Source organism: Eublepharis macularius, chromosome 5 (assembly GCF_028583425.1).
Source record: "Eublepharis macularius isolate TG4126 chromosome 5, MPM_Emac_v1.0, whole genome shotgun sequence".
Taxonomy (NCBI): Eukaryota; Metazoa; Chordata; class Lepidosauria; order Squamata; family Eublepharidae; genus Eublepharis; species Eublepharis macularius.
In genome coordinates, this window is record NC_072794.1 from 9,432,154 (window position 1) to 9,459,947 (window position 27,794).

At 47.4% G+C, this 27,794-nt stretch overlaps 1 protein-coding gene across 1 annotated transcript in view; it reads left to right on the forward strand.

Moving 5' to 3' along the window:
* The window catches only part of TBXA2R (thromboxane A2 receptor), a 33,872-nt gene extending 6,526 nt beyond the window's left edge, over positions 1 to 27,346 (forward strand). Inside the window, exons 2-3 of the mRNA XM_054981192.1 lie at positions 18,054 to 19,029; positions 26,866 to 27,346. Coding sequence (XP_054837167.1) covers positions 18,196 to 19,029; positions 26,866 to 27,126 — 1,095 coding nt within the window. The 5' untranslated portion in view covers positions 18,054 to 18,195 and the 3' untranslated portion in view covers positions 27,127 to 27,346. The remainder of the gene's footprint in view (positions 1 to 18,053; positions 19,030 to 26,865) is intronic.
* The last annotated feature ends 448 nt before the right edge of the window (positions 27,347 to 27,794 follow it).

Below are 27,794 nucleotides of genomic sequence, written 5' to 3' on the forward strand. Positions count from 1 at the left end.
CCCAGCCTTTCAGCAGAATTAAGCCCCAGGGAGCCAATCTGGCTGTCTCCTCTAGCAAATCCCCAGCCAGGTGGCCCCCAATTCTCCTGCCACATCTTTATGCTTTCCTTTTCCAGCCCTTTATTCTCCTTAACATAGAATCATAGTATCATAGAGATGGAAGGGATCTCTAGGGTCATCTAGTCCAACCCCCTGCACAATGCAGGAAATTCACAAATACTACCCCCAGGTGAAATTAGGGTTACCAACTCCAGATTGGGAAATTCCTGGAGATTTGAGGGCAGAGCTTGAAGAGGGCAGCTTAGAATAAACCCTGCACAGCGGGTGAAAGCCATTCACAGCCTCTTATCTATTTTGGTTCTAAGATGAAACTCTTTAGGCAGCAAAGAGTGAACTATACCTCCCGTTTTGGTCAGAGTAAAACTCTCCTTCGCTACCAGAAGTTTGGGAACAAGACTGAGGGAGAGTTGCTTGATATGAGGCAAGAAAAACACTGTTGCAATGGAGCCATTTCTGGATGGCGGCGGGAGGGTTCTCTCAGCTGTACTTACTCCGGCATATGTTGTAGAGTTTTGCTGGCTTCACAGAAGGTCATGTATTTTTTCCAAATGTGTGTATTTCTGGATGACTCAGTAACCCTTGGCTTGGATGCCTTCTCTCTACCCCATCTTCTGTTCTGTTCTTCTCCCAATTTCCTCTTCGTCATCAAGAATGATGTGGCTGCTAATCACGTCAAAGGGCTTGCCATAAAAGCCAGGCTGACAAAAATTTTGACTTTTCTAGAACTGAAAGGAAATGAAACTTTGAGATCAGATGTGTCTTTCATGTGACACAGCTGAAAATATCCACCGTTGGACTGCTGTTTTTCAGGCAGTCAATCTCAACCAGCAAACATGGAATTTGGCCCCGTAGTATGATCCCCCTTCCCAAAATTGTGGCAACTTTAATAAATTTATTATGACGTCAGCTTTCACAAATGAGAATGGACTTTGTTAGACTCATAAAGTGTGCCCACGTCCGTCAGAGATACCCATATTAGAGAAAATAAATTGTAAACTGGAATTGTTCACAGCAACCTTAAAAGGTGATCATTTTAGCACAAATTTGCTGAATGAGAATTTATCAAAGAACTTGACATTGTCTAATTAGGGCTCAACTGCAACTATGGGTTACTTTCATATGACAGTAAAGAGTCCAGTAGCACAGTAAAGAGTCCAGATGCAACTGACAAAGAGGGCTGCGGTTCTCGAAAGCTTATGCTACAATAAAGTTGGTTAGTTTTAAAAGTGCTACAGGACTCTTAACTATTTTGCAACTACAGACTAACATGGCTAACTCCTCTGGATCTATTTCATACGACAGGTGTTAAATTAGCTTACCTCTGGCACTTCATTCTTTTGACATCACCATTCCTCATTTTTACTTCCTCTAGTCCCGTATCCTAGAGACGTGTCACATCTCTGACAATCCACAAACCTTTGAATTATAACCAGCTATTCTTTAAGTTGCCACGACTCCTTTTAAAATTTTTGCTGCAATGGACTAACTGGGCTAGCCCTCAGGAAAGAGCCGGACAGCATCTTGTGGTCATTTCCTGCACCACCCTCCTTGATATGGGCAGAAAATTCTACCTTTTCACGAGGGTGGCTGAAGCTCAGGTGGCAATTTTAAGGGCATCTGAGGTAAATGGGCCGTCCTCAACTTCCAACCCTCTCTCCCAATAACAACAACAACAGCAACATTCAATTTATATACCGTCCTTCAGGACAACTTAACATCCACTCAAAGCAGTTTACAAAGTATGTCACTATTATCCCCACAATGACAATCGGAGCTTCTAGAAGCTGTGACTGACCCCAAAGTCACCCAGCTGGCTACAAGTGGAGGAGTGGGGAATCAAACCCAGTTCTGCAGATTAGAGTCCTGCTGCTCTTAACCACTACACCAAACTGGCTCTTGTACAGTGGCCGTTTCCACACTACTCACCTTCATCCGGAACGCTGCGGAACGTTGCAAAAAAAATTGCGGAAGGTAGTGTCTTCTCATGCAAGTTTTGCGCGATGTCGTGCAAAACTCACATGAGAAGACGCTATCTTCTGTGAGTTTTTTCGCTATGTTCCGCAGCGTTCCAGATGAAGGTGAGTAGTGTGGAAACGGCCAGTGTCTCTCCATCCAGGCAGGTAACCAGGTGCCATGTTTGAGGGTGAGGGGGTTGCTATCAGAAAAGCAGATGGCCAAGCAGTTTTGTTGTTCGGCTTCTATTCCAACTTTTCCATCTTGGAATTCAAGGTACCGCATGGAAGAGGACTTGCAGCAGGTCTCCCATCCAGGCGCTACCCAGAACCACTTAGCGTCAGTAAAGTTTCTGGATGGCTTCCCTGGGAGTAGATCCTGTCCATCAGGATGCTCATTTGGGCAGTAAAATAAAATCAGACTGCTATCAAGCCTGGGTATGTGGACTGGGAAGGAAGCCATCTAACGTCCAACATTGTATTCCTCTGTCTGCTCCCATCAACTTTCCCTCATATGGCTTGGCTTTCAGACTCATTATCATCTTTGGCGCTCTTGCCAAACTCCCCAGATATTCCGCATTCTTTCAAAGGATGGCATTGCCAAAAGTTATGCCCCGGGGAAGGCAATAAAGCTTCCAACCTTGTCCTGGGGTTGGAGTGTGCAGAAGCAGATCTGCAATTAAAGTGGTGGGAATAAGTGGTTCAGGGACTGCAGTAATCATTTGGAAGCTTAAGAGGGTTAGCTACAACCCTAAGGAGCTCTTGGCCACATGCTGTTTCCCCCCCGTGGCCAGCCAAAAGTCACCCAAGCAGGGCACAAAAGCCAAGGCTGGCAATGAGTTTGGAGTCTATGTTTATTCCAAAGCTCTCTGCGTCCTGGGAGAAAACTGTCCAAACATCGTTTTTATCATGACCTCCAAAGGCAGCGTACATAGATCTCCGTCCTTCTATTTTATTCTCACAGCCATCCTGTGAGGGAGGTTAAGCTAAGTGTGAGAGACAGGCCCAAGGTCACCCATATCCATGGAGATTTGGACTCCAGGGCCGATTCCAGACGACTAACCTGAAGGCGCTGCATGCCGCCATGTTCCGGATCGCGACGGGGAAAACGCAAAATATCGCGTTTTCTCGCGCAAGTTTGGCGCGATGTCGCACCAAACTCGCGCAAGAAAACGCGATATTTCGCATTTTCCCCGTCACGATCCGGAACATGGCGGCATGCAGCGCCTTCAGGTTAGTCGTCTGGAATCGGCCCATGAATGCTGAATTTGGAATGGCTTGAAAAAATTATTGAAGAGCTCTTGTACAAGTTGGATTGATGGTCAACTTTAAAAAAAAATAGCATCTCGGTGGCCCACCAACAGGCTTTAAATTTGCAAACCTAGAGCAGAATCCTTCACAACTGAGGCATAACCAGTCAGGGATCCTGGGTCTGAGAAAGGGCTTTGTTGGATCAGCAACCCTTGGTGAGAATTCCAGCAGTCAGCCTTGTGTCACAAATTGGCCTGGCTAGGCAGGGCCTTGGGTGGCCCGTAGGTGACTTCTCCACCTTGGTGCTTGCCCATCGGTCATGACAGCAAGAGCTGTGATTGGTTTACAGTCTCTGGGGGAGGGCCATGTGGAGCCTGTTACAAAAAAATTGCAAACAGTTGCCAAATGATCCACTTGACCTTTTCAAGCTCTAAAATTGGCAACTGAACCAAGAAGGGGTTGCCTGGTTTGTAAAGCAAAAGGGTGTGTGGTTGAATACTTCTCTGGCAGGAAGATGCTTCAGAGGTAGGCAATTCAAGGAGAATGGCAGCAATCCCTCCAGAAGTCTGGCTGGTTTAGAGACCACAATACTCTGGCCAGCTAGCCTAAGCAACCTGTGAATGGTCAGAGTTCCTCAACAATGGCCCTGGAAAAGCCACTGGACCCAAGATTAGGATGCTCCCCCCACCCCCGGCTTCTCCTGGAACCAAATGTGAATTTCCTGCATTGCTCAGGGGGTTGGACTAGATGGCCCTTGGTTCCCTTCCAGCTCTATGTTTCTATATGGTGGTGATAGAGAATGCCCTCAAGTCATAATTGACTTATGGAGACCCCTGGTGGGGTTTTCATGGCAAGAGACTAACAGAGTTCTGTACCTGGCCTTGCAGAAGGAATGTGGACCCATCACTCCATGTTTAGCCATTTTATTTTTCTTAACCTTTGGGTTTACTTGAGCTCCTTTGAGAGCCAGTCTGGTGTAGTGGTTAAGAGCACGGGACTCTAATCTAGAGAGCTGGGTTTGATTCCCCACTCCTCCGCGTGAAGCCAGCTGGGTGACCTTGGGCCAGTCACGGCTCTCTGGAGCTCTCTCAGCCCCACCCACCTCACAGGGTGATTGTTGTGAGGTAATAATAACACTTTGTAAACCGCTCTGAGAGGGCATTAAGTTGTCCTGAAGGGCGGTATATAAATCGAATGTTGTTGTTGTTGTTGTTGTTGTTGTTATTATTTGATCTCCTATCTTGAACTTTACTTATTCCAAATTTCATTCATTCCTTTTTATTTTTTGACACTAAATGAATTCCTTCCTTCCTTCCTCTTGGAGAACAAAGGGTGCTAATTTGTTCTTCTTCTCATTCCCCAAGCTACGGAGGGGGGCTCCCTTTCTCTGTATCCAAAAGAAGATGCTCCCCTTTAGGTCACCACAACATAATATCGTTACCATGATAATGACTATGAAAGGTTTGAACACTGAAATTGCTCTGCAGACACAAAATCAATGTCGGGTTGGATTCTGTGGATCCATTCCACCAGCAATGGGGCTTTCCCTGGTACAAGGAAATGTCCCCTAACAGAACTTCAAGGGAAAGTTTTTTGTGCCAGAGGAAAGTTTACGGTTGCAAGCCTCCACATGGGGCCTGGAGATCTCCCGGAATTACAACTGATCTCCGGATGACAGAGATCAGTCCCCCTGGAGAAAATGGATACTTTGGAGGGTGGACTCTATGGCATTATATAATCCCTGAGGACCCTGTCTTCCCCAAACCACACCTCATCCAGGCTCCACCCCCAAATCTCCAGGAATTTCACAACCCACAGTTGGCAACCCTAGGAAAGTACCATTGCTGGGGGGAATTGATCTGCAGGATTCAGCCCAATAATATTCATTGGTGTTCTCTCTCTCTCTCTCTCTCAGTCATCTTGAGTGGAATGCTTCCAAAATCTTACAATACATACAGTTCTGGTTTTAACCACTTTGAACCATCTAGTTTTAATAATTAAATGAGAGCGGAAGAGGATCTGTCTCTCCAAGTGTAAACAAGGATGTGAAATAGAGTTTCAGGAAAGTTGTGGACGTGAACAGGCCAGGGTGGGAGAGGTCAGCCCCATTACAAGGTCAGTGATACGTCTGTGTTCCCAGGCTGTGGCGCCTGTTGGCATCACAAAGCAAAACATCAAATTCCTTGCATTCAGAAGGGATAAGGGATCTCGGGCTAATGGGTTGGGCGAGTGGGGGTTGACTGTCCCTGATTGTGGACAGGATGAGATGGGAAATCATCAGTGTTTTTTGCGCTGGTTCCAAAAACACCTCCAAAATTTGCCCTGTTAGATGTATTATTTATTGGGGCAGTTCAATAATGCAGGACTCAACTTGAGGAATTTTCTTTCCTGTGCATGGGGGCAAAGGCCAAGGAGGCAGCAGAGATCTCTCTGACTTTGAATCTGGCTTTGAATCTGGACTGGGACATCACAGACGTCGGATCTCATCCTCCACACGCTACAGTCAGCAATCCAAATGTTTCATTTAGGGCTGCTCAGCACTGCATAGAAGGAGCAGCCAGACTGGCAGCAGAGGCTGGCATCACTGGGCACTTCTTAGGCCCACTATTGCCCCCTCTTTCTAGCCTGTATTGTTGCCAACACTGGTTTGGGAAATCCCTGGAGATTTGGAAGTGGTGTCTAGGGAGCTGGAGTTTGGGGAGGGAGTTCAGCGGGGCACGATGCCGTAGAGCCTGCCCTCTGAAGCGGCCGTTTCTTCCAGGGGAAGAGTTCTCTGCAGTCTGCAGTAAGTCCAGGGGAGTGCCAGCCTGGCCAGTCTCTATGGCAGGCGGGACTTGCTCCCTCACTGAACTGTCTCTTCTTTGGGCACACAGATGGGCACGCAGCTTGCCCCCCTTCTCTGGGCAGCAGCAGGAGTGGGCAGCCCCACTGAAAGAGAAGAGGAACTGCTGCTCTTCCCCAGATAGAAGACTGGGCAAGCCATTTGCAGCTGCAGGGCAGTGGAAGTGGGAGACAAATTTGGGAAGGGGGCTGGTCATATTGGGTCATACAGTTGGCATGCATGTGATTCTTGGTTTGGATCGGGGAAGTATCTCTCTTTACAATTTTGTAGAGAATTGAGAGTGAGTGAGTGAGGGAGTGAGAGAGAGAGAGAGAGAGAGAGAGAGAGAGCTTTTTCATCTTCTCAGTACTAGAACTTGAGGGACACTTGAAGAAGTTGATGGGCAGTCGGTTCAGGGTAGGTGAAAAGAAGTCCTTTGTCATGCAATTAACTTGGGGAACTCACTGCCACAGGATTTTAAGGGATTTGACAACTTCAGAGAGAAGTCCATCAATTGGTATGAACCAAGATGGCTAATTAAAATTTCTGTGGCGAGAAGTAGTATACCTCTGAATATCAGTGCTGGTGCGGTGGGGGGGGGGGCTCTTTGATCTGCTTGTGGCCTGTCCAGGGACATCTGATTGGCTGCTGTTGGAAGGAAAATGCTGGACGAGGTGGTCCTTGGTCTGATCGGTGAGGGCTCTTTTCATATTCCTTAACAACGGCTTAGTCTCTCTACACAAGGCATCTTACATGGGGACGCTCAAGTGTAGGGAACCACAATATTAGCTGGGAAGTGTAGTTTTAAAAGACAGAGCTGGCGGAGATTGCTCCTCAAAGGGTTTGTTAATTTCATCCCGAATGCTCCCTCAATTTCACCTCCCCTTCCTGGAGGCAAAGATGAAATTAACAAACCCTCTGAGGAGCAATCTCCACCAGCTCTGTCGTTTAAAACTATGCTTCCAGGCTAACATTGTGTCTCCCTACGCTTAAGTGTCCCTGGGTAAGATTTCTTATGTAGAGAGACTCTTTGCAGGCATTGGTTATGCTCAGCCAAAGCGAAAACAAAAAGTGTTAGCCCTGATTTTTGTATTTAAATACACAAGAGCATTCAACTGATTTTTTCCCCCTCTTTGGCCAGCTGGCAACTCCACCTAACACAGGGGCATCTGTCGGCCCTGAAGGAAAGGACACAGACATGACGTCTTCTCAGATCCCAGGGAGCTTTTCTCCCCAGCATGCTAGCACAGGCCCCAAAGGCAGGGATGTGGTCTCTGCTGTTTGCTGCACAAACAATCCCAGTTAGTTGTCCAACAGAAATCTGCTTTGTTGATTTACAATCGTCACCATTTGCAGTTAGGAGTGTGCACCCAAAAAAGATCTGGGTTTCCTGCTTTGGGTTTACCCGAAGCAGGAAAACAATTTGGGTTTTTAAACTGCTTTGGTATGCTCTGTAAAGATTCGCACACCGAAGCTCAAAGCAGAACTTTTCTTGCCACTTGCAAGTGGCAAAAGGGAGGAGGGAGACAGAGGAGGCAAATGCAAACAGCTAGAAAAGTGCGCTGATGCTTTTCTCAAAGCTTCCTGAAGCGATACAAATCGCTTCAGAAATTTTTGCTTCGGGATTCCCAAATTGTCTCAGCAACGTTAGGGCCGATTCAGGAATCCCAAATCTTTCCAAATAGGGCCCAATTTGGGTTAAAAACTCAAACTGGAACCCAAAGCACACATCCCTATTTGCAGTAATCAGAACGGAGCCTACCGCCTGTGTGCTTCTAAGTGCATCATTTTAGAATGTACGCTGTAGAAGGTCCTCTCTCGACTCTCCTTGGTAGAAAAATTACCAATGAAATGGTTTTGCAGAAAGACTGAGGTTTTGGGGTAGAACAATCTTATCCCCAAGGAAGGAGCTTATGAAAGAGACGGCAGGTGTGTGTGGAGGTAGAAACCCTATTTATTACCAGTGCATCACCCTGGAATCTGCAAAGGGGGAGAGTATCACGGAACATGTGCCGAGTGCATTGTTTCTTCCTCTATAGCAGCAACCTTCCCCTTACGTAACCCTGGGAATGCGTTTGAGCAGAAGGCATCCCCTGTCTAGTGTATTTTTACCCCGCCCTTCATCAAAGCTCAAAACAGTGTTTGCAGTTTTCTCCTCTGTCATTTTATCCTCACGACAACCCTTTGAGGTAGAGCAGGCTGAGAGTGACTGGCTCAAGGTCACTCGGTGAGTTTCAGAGCAATTTTAACCCAGGTCTCTCTCAGATCCTAGTCCAGGTCTCTCTCAGATACTCTAACCCTACACTAGTGCCTGGTTTTTAACAAAGCGTTTCTACTGGCACGATTCAAAAGCTGTTCACCATTGAGATGGTAAATGTTTCCGGCATTTCCAGATTAGGATCTAGCACCGTGGTACAAAAGCCTGCTGGTTGATGGAATTCCACCCCCACCCCACCCTGGAATTCATTGCTGTTCCCAGCTGCAGACCAGATGTGACATTTGGGGAGCAAAAAAGGCAATGTCCTATTTTGAGATTTGTGGGATGAAGCATCCCGGGATCTGAGCCACGGTGTTGACTGGTGCTGTATTGATGGAGGGCCATTTCTCTCCAGTGATTCATGGGGCATTTGGCTCCCTTTTTAAAATCTCTTTTGTTATCTGCTGTGAGGCTTGTGTCATCATCCGACACTGCAGTAAAACTTGATACTCTCCAACTGGACAAAGCTTGCAAAAGACACATTACTAATCAGATACTAGGGGTCAACAAGACTCTAGTAAGGCACAGTGGTTTCTTTAAAAGTGCCACACTTAATGATGATGCTAGTTAATTTTAAAATAAAATAGAAAATGGTGTTATTATTTAGTACAGGGTGACAACTATACAGGGATGGTATCTGGAGTCTATGGTGACCCCAAATTTCTGGGCATTATTGGACTTGTGATTTTTTTGGCTTTCAGTGCAAAACTTCCTGAATGGAGAAATTAAAAATGATAAAATTAGCACCACTTATAACTTTTTTTTGGTATAACAGACCAATCTTAGAATTTCAGAAAAAATAGAAAACCCTTTTTTGAACAGGTAGCAGAAAATTAAGAAAAACTAAGAATGGTAATTGTTGAAGTAGTATAAAAGAGCAAGAGTCCAGTAACACCTATACGACTAACAAAATTTGTGGTAGGGTATGAACTTTTGTGAGCCAAAGCTCACTTCTTTAGATACCAAAAGACGAAGTGAGCTGTGGCTCACGAAAGCTCCTACCCTACCACAAATTATGTTAGTCTTATAGGTGCTGCTGAACTCTTGCTCTTTTATACTGCTACAGATAGACTAACACGGATTAACCCATCTTGATCTATTGTTGAAGTAGATCAACCGTAAAGTTAAAATTTCAAAATGTTGAATATAAAATGCTGAGTACATGCAAGAAATGAGATGGAGAGAAGAAATAGCTTGTAGTCATGTGTCATGTAACTGTTGCTTATTTTGTTTATATTATTTTATGCATTGTTTATTATTCTTTTGTTATTATTCTTATGTTAATGTGTGCATGGCTTATTATTCTTATTGTTACTGTATTACTCCTCACTGTCTATTTTTCTTTTAAAATAAAATAATTTTTTTAAAAAAAATTAACGGATGCATCAATGCTGGGGTCATTTTGACCCCAGTACCCTGGATGTGGATGTTTCTCCCATTCTCTTTGAGAAAAACCCTCAAATTCAAATGGAGGGGTTTGAAACACTACAGTATACCTCCTTTGTTTTGGGGTAACCCGTGGGATACATTGTGGCACAGATTGCGTGGGGTGTGTGTGTTAGAATGGGGATGGAGCAACTTGGATCACAGAGGCAGAGTGGAGGATCAGCTCCTTCCTCCTCTGCAAACTGTTCCCCACCCCGCAGAGTTACAAACCCACTGGGCCCTACTTGGCTTTGATCTCAGGCTTAATTGAAATCCTTAATGAGGTGAGCTCCCTCCACAACTGGAGTGCCTTTCGGAGGTTTCTGCATGCCATTAGGCTCCATTTTCAGCTTCTCCCTAGAGCTGTGGTTTCATGTCTTGCTGGTTTTTAAAAAAGTTTTAGCAAAAGGTTTTGTGGCTTTTCCTTGAAGATCTGTACTGGCTGGCACTCAAGTTTCAGCAGCTGCATTTGGCTTGGCCCGTTCTCAGAGATGAGAACAGGGATCAGCCGTTGCAAGACTGGGGTGGTGGGTAGTGTTGCCAACATCCAGTTGGGGTAGGGAATGGGATGCCAGTCCTCCACCAGGGGCAGGGGATCCCCCGCTCCCACCCTCCACCCCCTACCTCTGCTTATCTGACTAGCGCAGGGGGGGGGAAGCACTTGCCTGGATGCGCCCCTGGGCGGCGCAGCGCACTCCTGTGCTCCGCAGTGGCCCAATTCAGCCTCCTGGGAAGCGTGGGAGTGTTTCCAGGGCAGCCTGTGACCCATGCAATGACATCACTTCCTGGAAGTAACGTCATCGTGCAAGATAGGAGCTGGGCCCCAGATTTCCCACCGGTGGGGGAGTTTGGGGGACCTGGCAGCCCTAAGTTGGAGCCTGGAGATCTGGAAATACAGCTAATTTCCAGACTACAGAGATCAGTTCCTCTGGAGAAAATGGCTGCTTTGGAGGGTGGACTTTATGACATTATACCCCGCTGAAGTTCTGTCAGACAGGCTAGCAAGCCAGCCTCCCTGCCATACCTGCTTGCGCTATATCTGTGGAAGTCTAACTATTGGGAGGGGTGGGTAGTAGTGTAGTTGCTTTCTTGCTTCACTGCGTCTTTGCTGGGCTTTGTTGCTGTCTCTGCTGAACGGTGTTATCAGTGCAGCTGGGAGTGAGTGTCTGGGAACCACCCGACCTTGAGGAACGCGGCTCTGCACCTCTCCCTGGGTTTTCCCGCTTCGAAGCTACGTGCCAGCTTTAACTGACTGTCATTTGAATGAGGAGGAGGAGGAGACTGGGGATATAACTTTTCTGGGAAGACTTTGCTGTGGCATTCCAGGCAATTACTCTGTACAGCGCTCTACTAGCGTAGGTCTCTAATAAAGACCTTTAACTCATACAGAGCTGTGTCTGATGAAGTGGAGAGTCTGAGAGAGTCCTCTAGCCAGGCCTGACAGGTTCCTCCCTGCTAGGATTGCAAACCTCCAGGTGACTTGAAGACAGGTATCAATTGCCCAAGTGAAATGGCTGCTTTAGAGGGTGGAGTCTATGGCATTATACCCCGCTGAAGTCCCTCTTCTCCCAAAGCCCTGCCCTCTCCAGGCTCTACCCCCAAAACTCCAAGAATTGTCCAACCTGAACTTGGCAACCCCAGCTGCAGCAGGAGGGGAGGAGGCTGGAAAGTTTTGTTCTGCCAACAGAAGAGCCTTTCCCTAGCGGAAAACTTGGTCTGGATCCTACCCTGTTTCTGACTGGAGTTTAAAGCAGCCTTAGAGGAGCATTTCTGATCAAGTAAATGATGAAGGCTGATCCATAATGAGAGCCATGTGGGGTAGTGGTTAGAGTGTCAGACTAGGATCTGGGAGACCCATGTTCCACTCCCCGCTCTGCCATGAAAGCTTTTTGGGTGGCCTGGGCCAGTCACACACTCTCAGCCTAACCTACCTCACAGGCTTGTTGTGGGATTAAAATGGAGGCAAGAAACTGATGTCTTTACTCTGGAGATCAGTCGTAATTCCAGGACATCTCCAGGGCCCTCCTGGAATCTGGCAACCCTAACACTCTTTGCAGCTATTCCCGTTGCACCTAGTTTTTGAAATTTTAGGTACAAGTTGAACATTAGGCTGTTTGCCCCTAGCATTTTCCTTTTATACAAAAAATTAGGCTCTGTAATTTTTGTTTTTAAAGTGTTAGGCCAACTTTGCTAAAGCTGCCTTTCCCCCTCAGCTTGTTTTGCTGTGTTTCAAAGCATGTGTTTGAGGCTTTTCATCGTTCAGTTGAAACCTAATTAACAATACTTTTTAATTTTACTGTATTTTAAGCAGTTTTAATGGGGGGGTGTTAATCATTACAAGTGCTCTTTGGGGATATTTTGTAGCAAAATGGCTAATAAGTAAATAAGCGGCACTCCCACATCTGTCTGGTACATTTTTATCTCTCCATGCCTCCAAATTGCTCCGAGTGGTGTATACATCCCCCCCCCCCCAACCTTTTTGCCTCACAACAACCGAGGCAGGTTAGGCCAACAGAGAGAATGACCAGCCCCAGATCACCCATGGAGGGTTCTGCTGTGTTTTCTCCACCTCAGCTACTCTGATCCATCTGTTTGCTTCTCTTTCTTGCCAGCCAGGCCTGTCCAAAGGAAAAATCCAAAGAAACAGAATACAATCCACACTATATATTTTATTAGATCAACCACTCGACATGTAACAGTGTGCAAGCTTTCAAATTCTTCAGAACTCTTCTTCAGGTTGGATGTTGCTAGAAAAGACTCTAGGACATGATGTAAATTCCTGTTGTAGTCTATGTTGCGCTTAGTCTGTAGCATGAGACAGTCTTGCTGCTATATGGGGGCTGCCATTCTGTAACGCAAAACTATTGCCTTGCCTCTGGGATTGAACTTGGAACCTTCTGTATACCAAGCAAATGCTCTGCCACTGAGCCACCCCTCTCACTAGAGAGGTGGTGGTGGAGGTACTTGTTTGCTTGTGCAATGGAGATGGGCTTTGGGATTTTCTATGCATTGTTTCTGGTCTTCTAAGACTGCCAAAAAGCTTGCTGGTTGACCTTGGGCCAGTCACTCTCTCTCTCAGCCTAACCTACCTTACCATGTTGTTTTAAGGATAGAATGGAAGACAGGAGAATGGTGTAAGCCACGTGGGTCCTTATTAGGAAGAAAGGTGGGGTATCGATTAAGTAAGTAAATAAATAAATCATCTGAGTGGCTGTGGCAGGTAAGAACATTAGATTAGATGGAGCCTAGGTTTAACCCAGCAAGACACTTGCGGGTATTTCTGGAGGGCAGGTCTATCAATGGCTGTTTACTTATGGCATCTAAGTGGAGCCTCCTTGTTCAGATGCAGTCTACCTTTGATTCCAGGATGCTGAGAAATAGGAGGCTCAACTAGATGGGCCCTTGGTTGGATCCAGCAGGCTTTTTTGGAAGTTATTCCATCCAGTCTATTCACAGCTACTGGCAGGCATCAATAGCAGACTGCTTTCAAGTTGCAGTTTCAAATGCATCCCATAGGACTTCACTACTGTTTCTTAATCCCAGTGTGATAGCTCAGCCCAACCTTGCCTGTCATCATGGCTCCGGATCGTCATTGGGCTCCATCATCTTGCATCAGTTATGGGAAGGACCGGGGAGTCTTCCCCTCTTACAGAACTGATTTATGGCTTGGGGTAAACAGAAGCAGATGTGTGTTTGATCTGTCAAGCAGATGTCACGGAACTATTCTTTCCTCTTCCTCCCACATGGGGACTTCGGGGTTAGAGAGAAAAAGGCAGGCCTTCAGAAAAAGGGCCTTGGGAATTGGTGCATGGCAGGATGCTCAGATTTTGTGAGTGCGACTTGAGGAGGTCAGCAGCAGAAAGTGATCAGACCAGAGGGATGTTTGTGACAATGAGAATGAATTTCCCCCAGATTTGAAGGTTTGAACTACATCCTTCCCTGCTCAGACGCCACACACTTCACTGACTTTGTTAATCAAAGATGGACTTGCTTCCTGGAATCCCATGTTTCTACTGAAGTTCCAGGGAGGTGGAGGATTTGGGGAATGCCTTTTGAAATCAATGGTTTGTGTGATTTGCCAAGATTGTATTTTGTTAGGATTCTGGTCTCTCCCACTATGATCAAAACTCAGCATGGAAGTTCTGTGTCTGGAACTCCAGATGTGAAATTTCACTTAGCACTGTGTCCCCTTTGCCCCTCCCCCAGATTACCAGATCAGGAGCCGTATCAACATTCTCTAGCAAAATCAAAAAGAGTCCAGTAGCACCTGATGAAGAGAACTTGATTCTCGAAAGCTTATGCTGCAATAAAATTGGTTAGTCTTAAAGGTGCTACTGGACTCTTTTTGATTTTGCTACTTTAGAGCAGAACCACAAGTGACAAAAGGCACAGATTGGACACTTGTCTGCTTCCCTCAAGTTTTGATGGGAAATGTAGGCATCCTGGTCTCGCAGCTTCGCTCTCTGACTGCTGTCCAATGGCCTTTTCAACTGTCACTTGTCCAACATTCCGCCAAGCTGCCTACATTTCCCATCAAAACTTGAGGGAAGCTGACAAGTGTCCAATCTGTGCCTTTTGTCACTTGTGGTTCTGCTCACAGACTAACACGGCTAACTCCTCTGGATCTTTGAACATTCTCTAGGACTTTTCAGACAGACACGAGTCTCTGAACATCTAGGCAGAGCACGTTTACCTCTTCGCTGCTGAAAAATCAGAGCTGGGTTGTGATTACAGCTGGATGGACACTCACACATCGCATGAAGGGAAAGACATTTGAAAGGTCACAGTAACCTAAGTGTAGAGTTGCCGAATAAAGGAAACTGATTTCTATTTATCTGATTCAGAATTCCACACACCCCGTGTTGCAGACCACAGCGTGTCAGGAAGGAGGGGGGGGGTCTGCATTCAGCCCTCAGGCAACAATGGCCGTTCTGTTTTCCTGGGAAAGGTTCTTGAGTTTTGCCTGAGCCAGAAAAACAAGGGCTTTGGGCTCTCGTGCACTAATGATGGCCCAGAGAAGGGACAGCACAAATAACAGAAATAAGATCTCGTCTGGGATGAGTTAAGGCCCACTTGATAGCCGAGAAGCCAAAAACAAATTTATTTAAACAATCTGCAGAGAAGAGATGAGTTTCGTTCAGGCATAACTTCCCTCAAATGGCTTTGCCCTGGCTGCTGAACTGATGCCAGAAGCAAAGACTGTGATCTCAGCATTTGCTCAGCTCCACAATCCTTGCCCGTTCCCCCCAGAGCAACTGAGGCCTTGTTTGCACTATGAACTTACACTGTTGTGAATCTGTTGAATTCTAAGGAACACCCCCCCCCCCCGCTGCCCCCACCACTCAGCTGGAAAGCTGGGGAAGGAGTTGTGAATCTCTGAGTCATAGGGCGGCCAGCTGAGGTTGGGAAATTACTGGAGGTTTGGGGGTGGAGTCTGGGAAGGGTGGTATTTGGGGAGGGGAGAGACCCCACCAGAACATAATGCCATATAGTCCCCCTACAAAGCAACCTTTTTCTTCAGGGCAGGGCTTTTTTTCTGGGGAAAGAGGTGGTGGAACTCAGTGGGTTGCCCTCAGAGAAAATGGTCACATGGCTGGTGGCCCCGCCCCCTGATCTCCAGACAGAGGGGAGTTGAGATTGCCCTCCGCGCCGCATGGCAAGGAGGGCAATCTCAACTCCCCTCTGTCTGGAGATCAGGGGGCGGGGCCACCAGCCATGTGACCATTTTCAAGAGATTCCGGAACTCCGTTCCCCCGCGTTCCCCCTGAAAAAAAGCCCTGCTTCAGGGAAATCTGAGCATTCTGTAGTCTGGAGATGCATTGTAATTCCGTAGGAAATCCAGGCCACACGTGGAATTTGACAACCCTACTGTGTTGCCTGGTAGGGCCCCCAGCCAACAGTTGCTCATGAGATGACGGTCTCCATAGCGGAGCAGATGTAACTGAGCCACTCTGTAGAGTTGCCAACTTTGGGTTGGGAAATTCCTGAAGATTTGGGGATGGAGCCTGGAAAAGGCAGGGGTTGGGGAAGGACCTCATCCTTAAACATAAAAGGTGAGCCGTTTTGGTGATGATTCACCTTTTGTGTGCCGCAGGCGCAGTCTGCGCTCCTGCAGGAAGGAGGGCTCACTTCCCGGCCATTTGCTGCTGCAATAGGCCAGCAGAGGGAAGGGCCTGCCTGCCTGCCAAGCATCTGCACCTAGATTGAGGAGTCCAGGTGGCAGGACGGGCGAGTGTGCCTCCCAGTCCTTCCCCGCTGCAATCAGTTCACACCGTGGAGGGGGCAATGCCCAGCCTGGCTGCCCTGCCCTCCCCCTGACTAGATCAGGGTGCTGAGGATGGGGCAATGCCCGGCCTGTCCACCCTGCCCTCCCCCTGCCCCAATCGGAGCACCAGGGAAAGAGTAATGCCTGGCCTGGTGGCTCTGCCTCGGCCGGGATTGGAGCGCAGGGAGGCAGCAATGGGAATCCTGGCCCCCCTGCCCTTTCTATAGCCCATTGTATTTTTTGCCACAATGAGCTTTGTTGCTAGTTGGGGTATAATGCCGTAGAACCCACCCTCCAACGCAGCCATTTTCTCCAAGGTAATCTGAATTCTGTAGTCTTAGAGATCAGTTGTAATTCTGAGGAGTCTCCAGTGCTCACCTGGAGGCTGGCAACCCTAAGCCGCTGGTTGAGTGCTGCTGTTTCTCAGGGATTTGTGTTGGCAGCAATTGCCGCACAAAAGGATTGGTTGCTCGTTGGGGTGATCTTTCTTAACACGCATGCCTCCCCCCATGTGCCCCCTCATTGTAAAATGTAGTAGCCAATATTGAATAGGGGTGTGCAGTGGTAGTGAACACAGCACGCATAAATAAGAGGTATTCACCCCTGTATTAGCCCTCCCAATTTTAAAATCCATCTGCCAATTTTTAATCAATATAATTATTTCTAATTGTTTGTGAATAACTTCTTCATAAACTGCTTTGAGCAGAAGGAGAAGCAACTGAGGTGTGGTCTCAATAAATATGTCCATAATTTTTACACTTTTTAAACTGCACACTGTTTTTCTTACATGCTCCTCAACTCACTAACAGATGTGCTTGGGACTCTATTCCCCAGTACCGGGGGCTCGATTCATACCAGGACCAGGGATTTTTTTCAGCTGGAACGTGGTGGAACGGAGTTCTGGAACCTCTTGAAAATGGTCACATGGCTGGTGGCCCCGCCCCCTGATCTCCAGACAGAGGGGAGTTGAGATTGCCCTCCGTGCTGCGGAGGGCAATCTCAACTCCCCTCTGTCTGGAGGTCAGGGGGCGGGGCCACCAGCCATGTGACCATTTTCTCCGAAGGCAACCCACTGAGTTCCACCACCTCTTTTCACAGAAAAAAAGCCCTGGCCAGGACATAGGGTTGCCAGTCTCCAGGTAGTGGCTGGAGATCTCCCTGAATTACAACTGGTCTCCAGGCCACAGAGAACAGTTCACCCGAAAATGGCTACTTTGGGGGGTGGACTCTATGGAATTATACCATGCCAAGGTCCTTTCCCTCCCCAAAACCCACTTTCTCCAGGTTTCACTCCCCAGATCTCCAGGAATTTCCCAACTTGGAGCTGGCAACCCTACCAGGACCATAGTGCACAGGAAGAAGGAACTTAAGCCTTTCCTCTCTGCGCCATTTTCTTGACCTGAAAGAGCCTGCGGGGGTGCTCTTTGTTCCAGTGTGGAAATTTTGTATACCGATGGGGTACATTAAGGTCTCCTAGCAGGGCAAATAGCTTCAGGTTAGGAAATGGCATGGGAGGAAGTCTTGAGTGCCCTCTCCCTGTGACCTATGGTTCTGATCCAAATATGGTTGCCAACCTCCAGGTGGTTGGCAGGTACAATTGACCTCCAGACAACAGCGATCAGTTCCCCTTGAGAAAATGGCTGCTTTGGAGGGTGGACTCTATGGCATTATGCTCTGCTGAGGTCCCTCCCCTCCCCAAATCCTGCCCTCCCCAGGCTCCACCCCCCAAATCTCCAGCAGTTTCCCAACCCAGAGCTGGCAACCCTAGCTTGGGAATTGAGTTCTGAGCACAGAAGAACTCCTGGCATGCGTCTGATCTCCAGGACTTGGGGAGGATACAAGGAAAACATAATGTGCTGAGAGGCTCCGTCAGAATCCAGCTGTTCGTGTTGCAGAATTTCTGCTTTCGACAGCACACAATTTTGATAGGGGTGTGTGTGTGTGTCTGTAATCGTACAACAGTGAGCTAATTATCTCCTGTGACCTAATTATCTTCTGTCAATCTCTCTCTTTCTCTCCCAGTCTCTGAAGAGTTTGTACAGCAGCCTGGACCGGATCCCGTTCCGTAACAAGATGAATGGTGTGAGGCTCCAGTGGGGCTGCATTGTGCCCTCAGGAGGCCCCACCCACCCCTGCACCACATTGCTGCTTGGAGCGTGGCAGTATGTGTGAGGGGGGTAGCACTCTGTGGTTCCCCAAGATGGAGCTTGGGAACTTCAGCGGCGCCAGCCAGCTCGGCTCCTGCTTCCGCAGAAACAACATCAGCAATGAGATCCGGGGTCACATCACCTCGCCGTGGTTCTCCACCATCTTCGGCCTCATCGGCCTCTGCTCCAACCTCTTTGCCTTCTGCGTGCTGGTCAACTCCTCGCGGAAGATGCACAGCCGTTCTCGGTCCTCCTTCCTGGTCTTCCTCTGCGGCCTGGTGGTGACGGACTTCATGGGCCTGCTAGTGACCGTCTGCATCGTGGTCCCGTACCACTTCATCCAGTTTGACTGGAGGGTTGTGGACCCCGGGTGCCACCTCTGCAATTTCATGGGCCTCGCCATGGTCTTCTTTGGGCAATGCCCGCTGCTGCTGGGCGCCACCATGGCCGGGGAACGCTTTCTTGGGATCTACCGGCCCTTCTCCCGCTCCATCAATATGTCGAAACGCCGGGCCTGGATCTTGGTAAGCTTAGTCTGGGCCTTGGGGTTTTTCCTAGGCCTGCTGCCCATCTTGGGCCTGGGGGACTACAGTCTACAATACCCCAACTCCTGGTGCTTCCTCACTTTGCTCCACGATGCCAAGAACGTGGCCTTCAGCCTCATCTTCGCCCTGCTGGGCATCTTCTGTGTGGGTCTCTCTTTCTTCCTCAACACGTTCAGCGTGGTGACCCTTTGCCGAGTCTACCATGACTCCGAGTCGGTGCAGCGTCGGAGGGACAGTGAGGTGGAAATGATGATCCAGTTGCTGGGCATCATGGTCATCGCCAGTGCCTGCTGGCTCCCCCTGCTGGTAAGGATGTATCCCCCATTCCCTTTTCTTTCTTGACCCCATTTCCTTCCTTTCTTTCCACAGAGGTAGTCGGAAACGCTGTTGTCAATATTATTTAGCACTGAGAGCAGACTTGCAAATATTTAAAGCTCGCCACAGATTATCTTCTTGTAATTTTACAGCTTGGGTCAGGCTTGGATCTGGAAGACCCAGGTTCAATTCCTTGCTCCGTCACAGAAGCTTACTGGGTGATCGTGGGCCAGTCACATACGCTCAGCCTAACCTACCTCACAGGGTTGTTGTAAGGATAAAATGGAGGAGAGGAGAACAATGTTAAGCCATTTTGGGGAGAAAAACAGGGAACAAAGAAACAAGCAAACATTATCCATATACAGCAGTCATGGACTGGCCTGTTGATGAGGGTCCAACATAATGTCAAAGATGGTATTATTAAAACTCCTACTGATATGATGGGAGTGTTTCAGGGAAGAAAGGCTTACAGTACATACTTGGGAACCATTGTGGTGTAGTGGTTAGAGTGTCAGACTGGGATCCCAGGTTCAAATCCCCACCTGGCCATGGAAGCTTGCTGGGTGATCTGGGGCCAGTCACATCAACTGAGCCTAACCTACCTCACAGGGTTGTCATGAGGATAAAATGGAGGAGAGGAGAACGATGTAAACCACTTTGAGGGAGAAATGCGGGGATTAAGTGACATGGTTAAATAAAAACAGTATACTGTCCCATGGCAGCATCCCTGTTATTGGATAATTTTATCTGCCCCCCCCCCCCAGCATGATGAACAGAGCACAGGATTTGCCCTGGCTGCTCTGTTACTCTCAAGGGTGGGGCTGCTTTTTTCCCATAGAAGTGAATTGTAACTATTCGCTTCTATAGGAAACAGCCCAAAAAATGGGGTTGAAGGGATGGCTCTGGCAGCGAAGGGAGAGCTAAACCTATTTCCCCCACCCCACCCCTGTGACTGCAGTATCTGGGGCAGGGGACGGGCTTAGGGACATCTTCGCTGCACCCAGATGGCCGCTGCTCCCGTCTTCCTTATTGCGGTGTCACCCAGCTTGTTTCTGGGACCGCTGAAAGTCTCCTCTATCAAGGAGTCTCAGAAAGCATTGTGAAAATGCCTCATATCCCAGGCTGATCATCCAGAAAGAGAAAATATTTCTGAAAACACGCCCCCCCCCTCAATTTTCCATATTAGAAAATGGTGGGGCACTGGAAGAATCCCTTTGTTCCCACCTGCCACATGTAAATTTCTTGTTCCTATTTTCTTTCCAGGCGGCTCAGTTAAATTTTGTCTAGCAGCAGGCTGTGGTGCCCTGTTGTTGGCATTCAGTCACCTGATATACATCCACAGCTCTGCCATTTCAAGGGCCTGGCTGCCACAGAGGTAGTATCTAAGTTGGACTGCTTTGAACTGTTCCTCATGTGACCAAATTATGCCCCCCCCCCGGTCATGATATATGCAGAAAATGGATATGTCAGGGAGAAAGGGTTTAGCCTCACCTTCTCCTTGATAAGCTAGCTTCTGTGTGCAGGGAACTTCCATGCCTCAAACCCCATCTGTATAGCTCAAACAACCAATGACCTCTACAAACTGATAAATAAATCATTATGTAGGCCCCAGAAACCTAATTAAAGGATTCCATTTTTGGGCTGTTAGCAGAGTCTATCGTTTGGCATAGGAAGCATGATTTTAGGTGGTTGTGAGCTGCTGGCTGGTTGTGTGTGCAGGAGAGAAAATAAAAGCATACACTTGCTTTGTATTTAGAAAAGAAATGAGAGTTCTTTATTGTAGGAACTCCATACTCTGATAGGAAAGGAGGAGAGACAGATCCTAACTACCTATCTAGTCTAAGGATGGACATGGATGCCAGGACAAGGCCTGCATCCATGCTGCCAAGATGGAGGGAGGAGAAGGAGAGAGGTGTTGCCTGGATCAATGCCAGGAAGCGAAGAAGTGAGAGGGAGGAAGTCAGGAGGAGGAAATCCTGAGAACAGCAATCTACATATCAAAGGACAATCAGAGCAGTACACAGTAAACAGAGTGCCCTGACCTCTCTCTCTCTCTAACTCTTTGGTTTGTCCCCCTCTGAAACCTGAGGAAAGGGACAGTGCTGAATCCTCCTCTTCCAACACAAACTACCACAGTCCTCCTGGAGCATGGTGGATTGTGGTTCTTGCCGTGTGGTTTTGTTCAGCTCTCATCTGGGTTTGTGGTGCTTGGGAGCATTATGAGGAAATAATCTGGATGTTCCCCAGGCAGGATGTTCCCCTTCACTGTCTGGCTTTCATTAAGGGAACAACAAATGGATGGATCGTCAATTTGCGGAAACATTCATAAAAAACAAGAGGAACCTATTGGAAATGCCAGTGAGGGGTTGGCAGGCCAGCAGATAAATTGCCCTTGTTGAAATCCCAGCCCAGGGTTGGAACGGTTGCAGAGAAAGGGCAGGCATAGGTCTCCTCTTCACCTGGCTCCTGAATTTTTATTTTAAGATTAGGCAGGGGCCTGTTAGAGGTTTATAAAGCTATGACCACCAGCGCAGAAGGAGAGAAATTTGTCACCCGCTCTTGTAACTCTAGAGGGCTTTCCCCACAAAACTGATTCGGGACTGGCCAAAGGTGGTTGTCCTTCCTGCACAAAACACTTGGTTGACTTGCGGAACTCACGGCCACAAAAGGTAACAATGGTTGGAAGCTTAGAGTGGGGTTTTAAATCCAGAATTAAATAATTTAATTAAATAATTAAATAAATTCATAGGTGACTCACTCGGCGGCTGGCGGCTGGCATAGCTGAGAAGCAGCACTCCATTTGTCAGAGGCAATCTGTCTCAGGAGTACGTAGCTGTGGACAGGGGTGGGTCATCTCTTTCAATGCCCAGGACAGCCAGATTCAGTGGACTTTGGGCCTCATACAGCTGAACGGTCCTGACTTTGTTTCTTTGTTTATATTTTTGTCAACTATTTTAGTCCCCTGCTTTTTGTGGTTAGTTTTGTAGATTATTTTGCATTGCAAATACACATTTTTGAGATGCTTATGCATAATGAATGCACATATATTATATGTGTAAATGATCTACAAATGAATTCATTCAACATGAAAAATCTGATGCAAGGAAACAGAAAATGGTGCAAAAATCAAGCGCTCCAGGTTCTATTTGTACAAGGAAGAAACAGAATCAAGATAGATATTTGGAGGTAGAAAAAGTGGAAGATGAGAAACTGGAAATTATCCCTAATACATGGTGATTAAAAGAAGCAAGCTGGCAGCTGATCTGTTAAGACTGACACAAGGAAATCCTCTTTTGTGCCCAAAACATCAGGCTGACTTTTGGAACTCCCTGCCACAGGAGGCAGCATTGGCCGCCAGCTTAGATAGCTAACTAAGAAAGGACAAAACTATAACTAATTTCTTCTCTTTCTTACCCCTTTTCCTTCTATCTCCTATGCTTCTTTTTTCTCTTTAAAAATACAATTTACTTTGTTTGTTTCCAACAATATCCAGCAACCGGTCAAACAGAAATAGCAAACAGCCACCATGTAGTCAGAGAAAGAGAAGGCAACGTCCTGCAAACAGACATTTGTGAGATTGCTCTGCTAGGGCTACCAACCTCTATGTGTGGCCTGGAGATCACCCAGAATTACAACTGATCTCTAGACTACAGGGATCAGCTCCTCTGGAGAAAATGGCTGCTTTGGAGGTTGGCGTTATCCCCCGCTGAGGTCTCTCCACTCCCCAAAGCCCCAGGTTCCACCCTCAAATCTCCAGGAATATCCCAACCCAGAGCTGGCAACCCTGTCTCCTGTTTGCATTAAAAGGAGCCCGTCATGTTGATCCTTTTTGTTCTCTCCATATCCTGGATTATATAAACGTCTGGCCATTTGCAAACTTATGCAATTCTCCACAGAAAACAAAAAGCTCTTTGTTTTTTAAAATGCAGTCACTGTTAGGGCTGGAATTTTGAAACCTTCCAGTATTTAGCAAGTTCAAAATCTTGGGAAGGTGGTTCAGTACCTATTCAGAGTCGCATTGATCTGAGAAAAAGCAACTCCTCACAGCAGTATTATGTCTGCAAGCATGAATCGTCTCAGCCGGCAAATTAATGACATTTCAGCTGGTTAACTGGGGGAGGGCGGATCAGTCTTACAGACTGTGTTTGCTTCTTACAAAAGGTGTCCCTTTTATTATGACCAGATGATGCACAATGTCCCTCCCCCCTCCCCAATGTGTCATTTAGCTGTAAACAGTACTTGGAAGGAAGGAGTAGATTGGAAGTCTGGAGAGCCAGCTTGGTGTAATGGTTAAGAGTGTGGGACTCTAGTCTGGAGATCCGGGTTTGATCCCCCACTCCTCCACTTGAAGCCAGCTGGGTGACCTTGGGTCAGTCACAGCTCTCTCAGAGCTCTCTCAGCCCTACCCACCTCACAGGGTGTTTTGTTGTGGGGATAATAATAACACTCTTTGTAAACCGCTCTGAGTGGACATTAAGTTGTCCTGAAGGGTGGTATATAAATTGTATGTTGTTGTTGTTATGAGTGTGGTGCTGGGAGAGGCCCAGGAGACTGTGTGTCTTTTACCCCTACTTTTACCGCTACCTCTGAGGCTTGAGGCAGCCTAAGGGGGCCAAATAGTACCCCCTCCACTTCTCCATACCAGGATCCTTTTCTAAGTTGTCCCACCACCACCCTGCCCCCTTATTGGGAGCTTTTCGTAGCTAAATTAAATCCCCACCTGTAGAAAGTTACCTTGCATGAACTTCAGTTGAGATTCTCCTTGAGATCGAAGTCTTTGGTGTGGAGAAATGGTCTAAGTTCAATCATCAGTTGATGAGCTGGCAGTGAATCCTCTGCAGTAGCTCAGAGAATCATAGGGTTGCAAGAGGCCTTAGAGACCATCTAGTCCCACCCCCTGCCCAATGCAGGAACAGCCTAAAGCATCCCTGACAAGTATTTGTCCAGCCGCTCCTTGAAGATTGGCAATGAGGGGGAACCCACCACATCCCCAGGCAGTTGATTTCACTACTGAATCACTCTTAATATGAAGAATTTTTTCCTAATGTCCAGCCAGTACCTTCCATCCTATAGTTTAGACCTATTGTTTTGAGTCCGATCCTCTGTTGCCAGGGGGAACAGCTCCCTTCCTTCTCCTAAGTAACCGCCTTTTAAATACTTAAAGAGAGCAATCATGTCTCCCCTCAACCTCCTCTTCTCCAAACTGAACATTCCCAGGTCCATCAGTCTTTCCTCGTAGGGCTCAGTCTCCAGGCCCCTGATTATCCTGGTTGCTCTCACAGACTCACAGAGCTGGAAGGGGCCGTACAAACCTTCAAGTCTAACCCCCTGCCCAATGCAGGATGAGCCTAAAGCAACCCTAACATATATTCATCCAGCCTCTCCTTGAAAACTGCCAGTGAGGGGGAGCTCACCACGTCCCTAGGCAGCTGATTCCACTTTTGAACTACTCTGACTGTGAAAAAGTTTTTCCTAATATCCAGCCGGTACCTTTGTGCTTGTAATTTAAGCCCGTTGCTTCTGGTCCTACCCTCTGCTGCCAACTGGAACAGCTCATTGCCCTCCTCTAAATGACAGCCTTTCAAATATTTAAAGAGAGCAGTCGTGTCCGCCCTCAATCTCCTCTTCTCCAAACTAAACATTCCCAAGGCCCTCAGCCTTTCCTCGTAGGGCTCAGTCTCCAGACCCCTGATCATCCTCGTCGCTCTCTTCTGCACCCTCTCGATTTTGTCCACATCCTTTTTGAAGTGGGGCCTCCAGAACTGCACACAATACTCCAGGTGCAGCCTACGATTTCGATGCAATGGCCCTTTTGATACAACCCAAGACTGAGTTTGCCTTTTTTGCCACCACATCACACTGACTGCTCATTTTTAGTTTACAGTCCACTCTTACCCCAAGATCTCTTTCGCATACACTATTACCCAGAAGTGTATCCCCCATCCTGGATTTGTGCTTCACATTTTTGTGGCCCAGATTGCATCCTGTTCACAACTGCCCACTTCTCCAGAGTATTCAAGTCTTGGTGAATTTTAACTCCATCTTCTTGGGTGTTTGCCACTCCTCCCAATTTGGTATCATCAGCAAATTTAATGAGTAGCATGTTTACCCCCTTCATCCAGATCATTGATAAATATATTGAAAAGTACCGGGCTCAAAACTGAGCCCCGTGGCACCCCACTGGACACCTCCCTCCAATCTGATGAAATGCCATTGACCACCACTCTTTGGATGTGGTCCTCTAACCAGTTCCCTATCCCCCGAACTGTCCTATAGTCCAGTCCGCTGTCTTCCAGTTTCCCCATTAGAATGTCATGGGGAACCTTATCAGAAGCTTTACTGAAAACCAGGTAAATCACGTCGACAGAGTTCCCATGATCCAGTAAGCTCGCCAGTTGATCATAGAAGGAAACCAGGTTGGTCTCGCAAGATGTTAGAGACAAAACCATGCTGACTTCCCCGGATCACTGAGCGGTCCTTCAGATGCTTACTGATTGATCCCTTTAAAATCTGTTCTAATATCTTCCCAGCAACAGAAGTCAGACTGACTGGCCTGTAGTTTTCCTGGTCATCGTTCCTCCCTTTCTTAAAGATTGGGATAACATTTGCTCTTCTCCAATCTTGTGGCACATCCCCAGTCTTCCAGGAGGCCTTGAAGATGATGGACAGAGGCTCTGCAAGTTCTCTAGAAAGTTCTTTGAGCACACTTGAGTGCACACCCTCTGGTCCAGGGGATTTGTATTCATCTAATGCAGCCAGGTGCCTCTCCGCATCCTCTCTCTCAATGTCAACTAGCCTCTCAGGTGTCCTGTCGTGTCTACTACCATCTCTAGATGGGCTCGAGTTCTTTAGGGAGAAAACAGAGGCAAAAAAGTCATTAAGCCTGTCTGTTTTTTCTCTGTCCTGTTTCTCCTTCCACACCCAACAGTGGTCTTTTACTTTGTGTTTGCTTCTCACATATCTGTAAAAGTGTTTCTTTTTGTAGCGAGCCCCCCTGGCCAGACCCAGCTCATACTCTCCTCTGCACCCATTCCAATTTGTCCATATCCTTTTTGAAGTGAGACCTCCAGAACTGCACACAATACTCCAGGAGGAGCCTGACGAATGTGGTTTATAGTGGGACAATGACATCCTGGGATTTGGACGTTGTGCCTTTGTTGATTGCATTTGCCTTTTTTGCTGCTGCATCACACTGACTGCTCATATTTAGCTTCCCATCCACACGTATCCCAAGATCTTGTTTACACACCCTGCTATCCAGAAGTGTATCCCTCATTTCGTATGCATGCTTTTGTTACCCAGTTGGAGAACCTGTCACTTATCTAGTTTAACTGGCAAGATATGTTACAAAATGACTGTCAGTGTAACCATTTGCAAACTATGCCCTGAGAGAAGGGCTGCTCTGCCATGATATGTAAAGATTTTTTTTAAGTATCGACTTACAGAAGTGGTTGCTTGCTGCATATCTGCATGTTTTACTGTTCTTACATTGCCTCCTTTCAATTGGCCGTGCAATTAATACTGCCCCATGTCAGCACTGAGCTGATTAGCTTATTCCATTACTTCTGATGCACCACCCTTGCCTGCCGTCAGGAGGCATCTCTGTGTGAGTCACTGCCGTAATTAAGAGACATGTCCAGCAGAGAATGAGAGGTCTGCTTTGACAGAGGGTTTAACCTTTTGTTGTTGTAAGAATGCAGCACGTTTCCAATTTTTAATTCAGGGGGAAAATTAGTTCGTTATCAGAAGTTTTGAAACCACTATAGCATTGTTCCAAAATATTTGAATCAATGCCTTCTATATGCCTCCCTCCCCCCACCCCTACAGATCTTCATTGTACAGACAGCCCTTCAGGACTTCTCATCGGCCAATCAGATCCCCGAAGCGACGGAAAAGCTGCTGCTCATCTACTTGCGGGTGGCCACCTGGAACCAGATCCTTGATCCCTGGGTCTACATCCTCTTCCGCCGGGCAGTGCTGCAGCGCATCTACCCCAGCATCAAGACCCGCCCCTCCATCGTGTCTCTGTACCCCGTCATCAGCTCCTCCTTGCGGCGGAAATTTACCCAGGAATCTGTACTCCAGTAAGAAGGGAGGGCGTCCAAATTCTTCAGTTCCCTCCAAAATGAAGGCAAGATCCACTGGCTATAGGAACTCCCTTCCTCCAGTCCTCGTCCTATTGCTTTAATTGGGCCATTGCTACAGGGTGAATGTTCTTGAATTACGCTGGGAGCATGTCCCCAGCCCTCCTCCCCCGCCATGCCAACCCCCAGTCTTGTCTCCCCTAGGCCTGAAATTAAGCCTCGTTGGCTGCACCAAAATCAAAAAGAGTCCAGTAGCACCTTTAAGACTAACCAATTTTATTGTAGCATAAGCTTATGCTACAATAAAATTGGTTAGTCTTAAAGGTGCTACTGGACTCTTTTTGATTTTGCTACTACAGACTAACACGGCTAACTCCTCTGGATCTATGGCTGCACCAGTAGCCCTTGATGTAGGCTTTTAGAATGGGCATCTTACCAAACCTAGCCTAAAGGACCCATCCCAGAATGTACTGCTGTTCCTGCCTTCTACCAATGACAACAAGGTGTGTGTGGAAGAAGCAGAAATTCTCTCGGCTCTTGAGTAGACATCAAGGTAAACCAGCTAGTTTGGAGACTGTATCCTGCAACTGGACTGACGCTTTAAGCTAGTAACCAAAGTTGATTGACTGGTGGGGAAGGGGTTGCCCGGACTATGAACGAGAAGAGAAACTA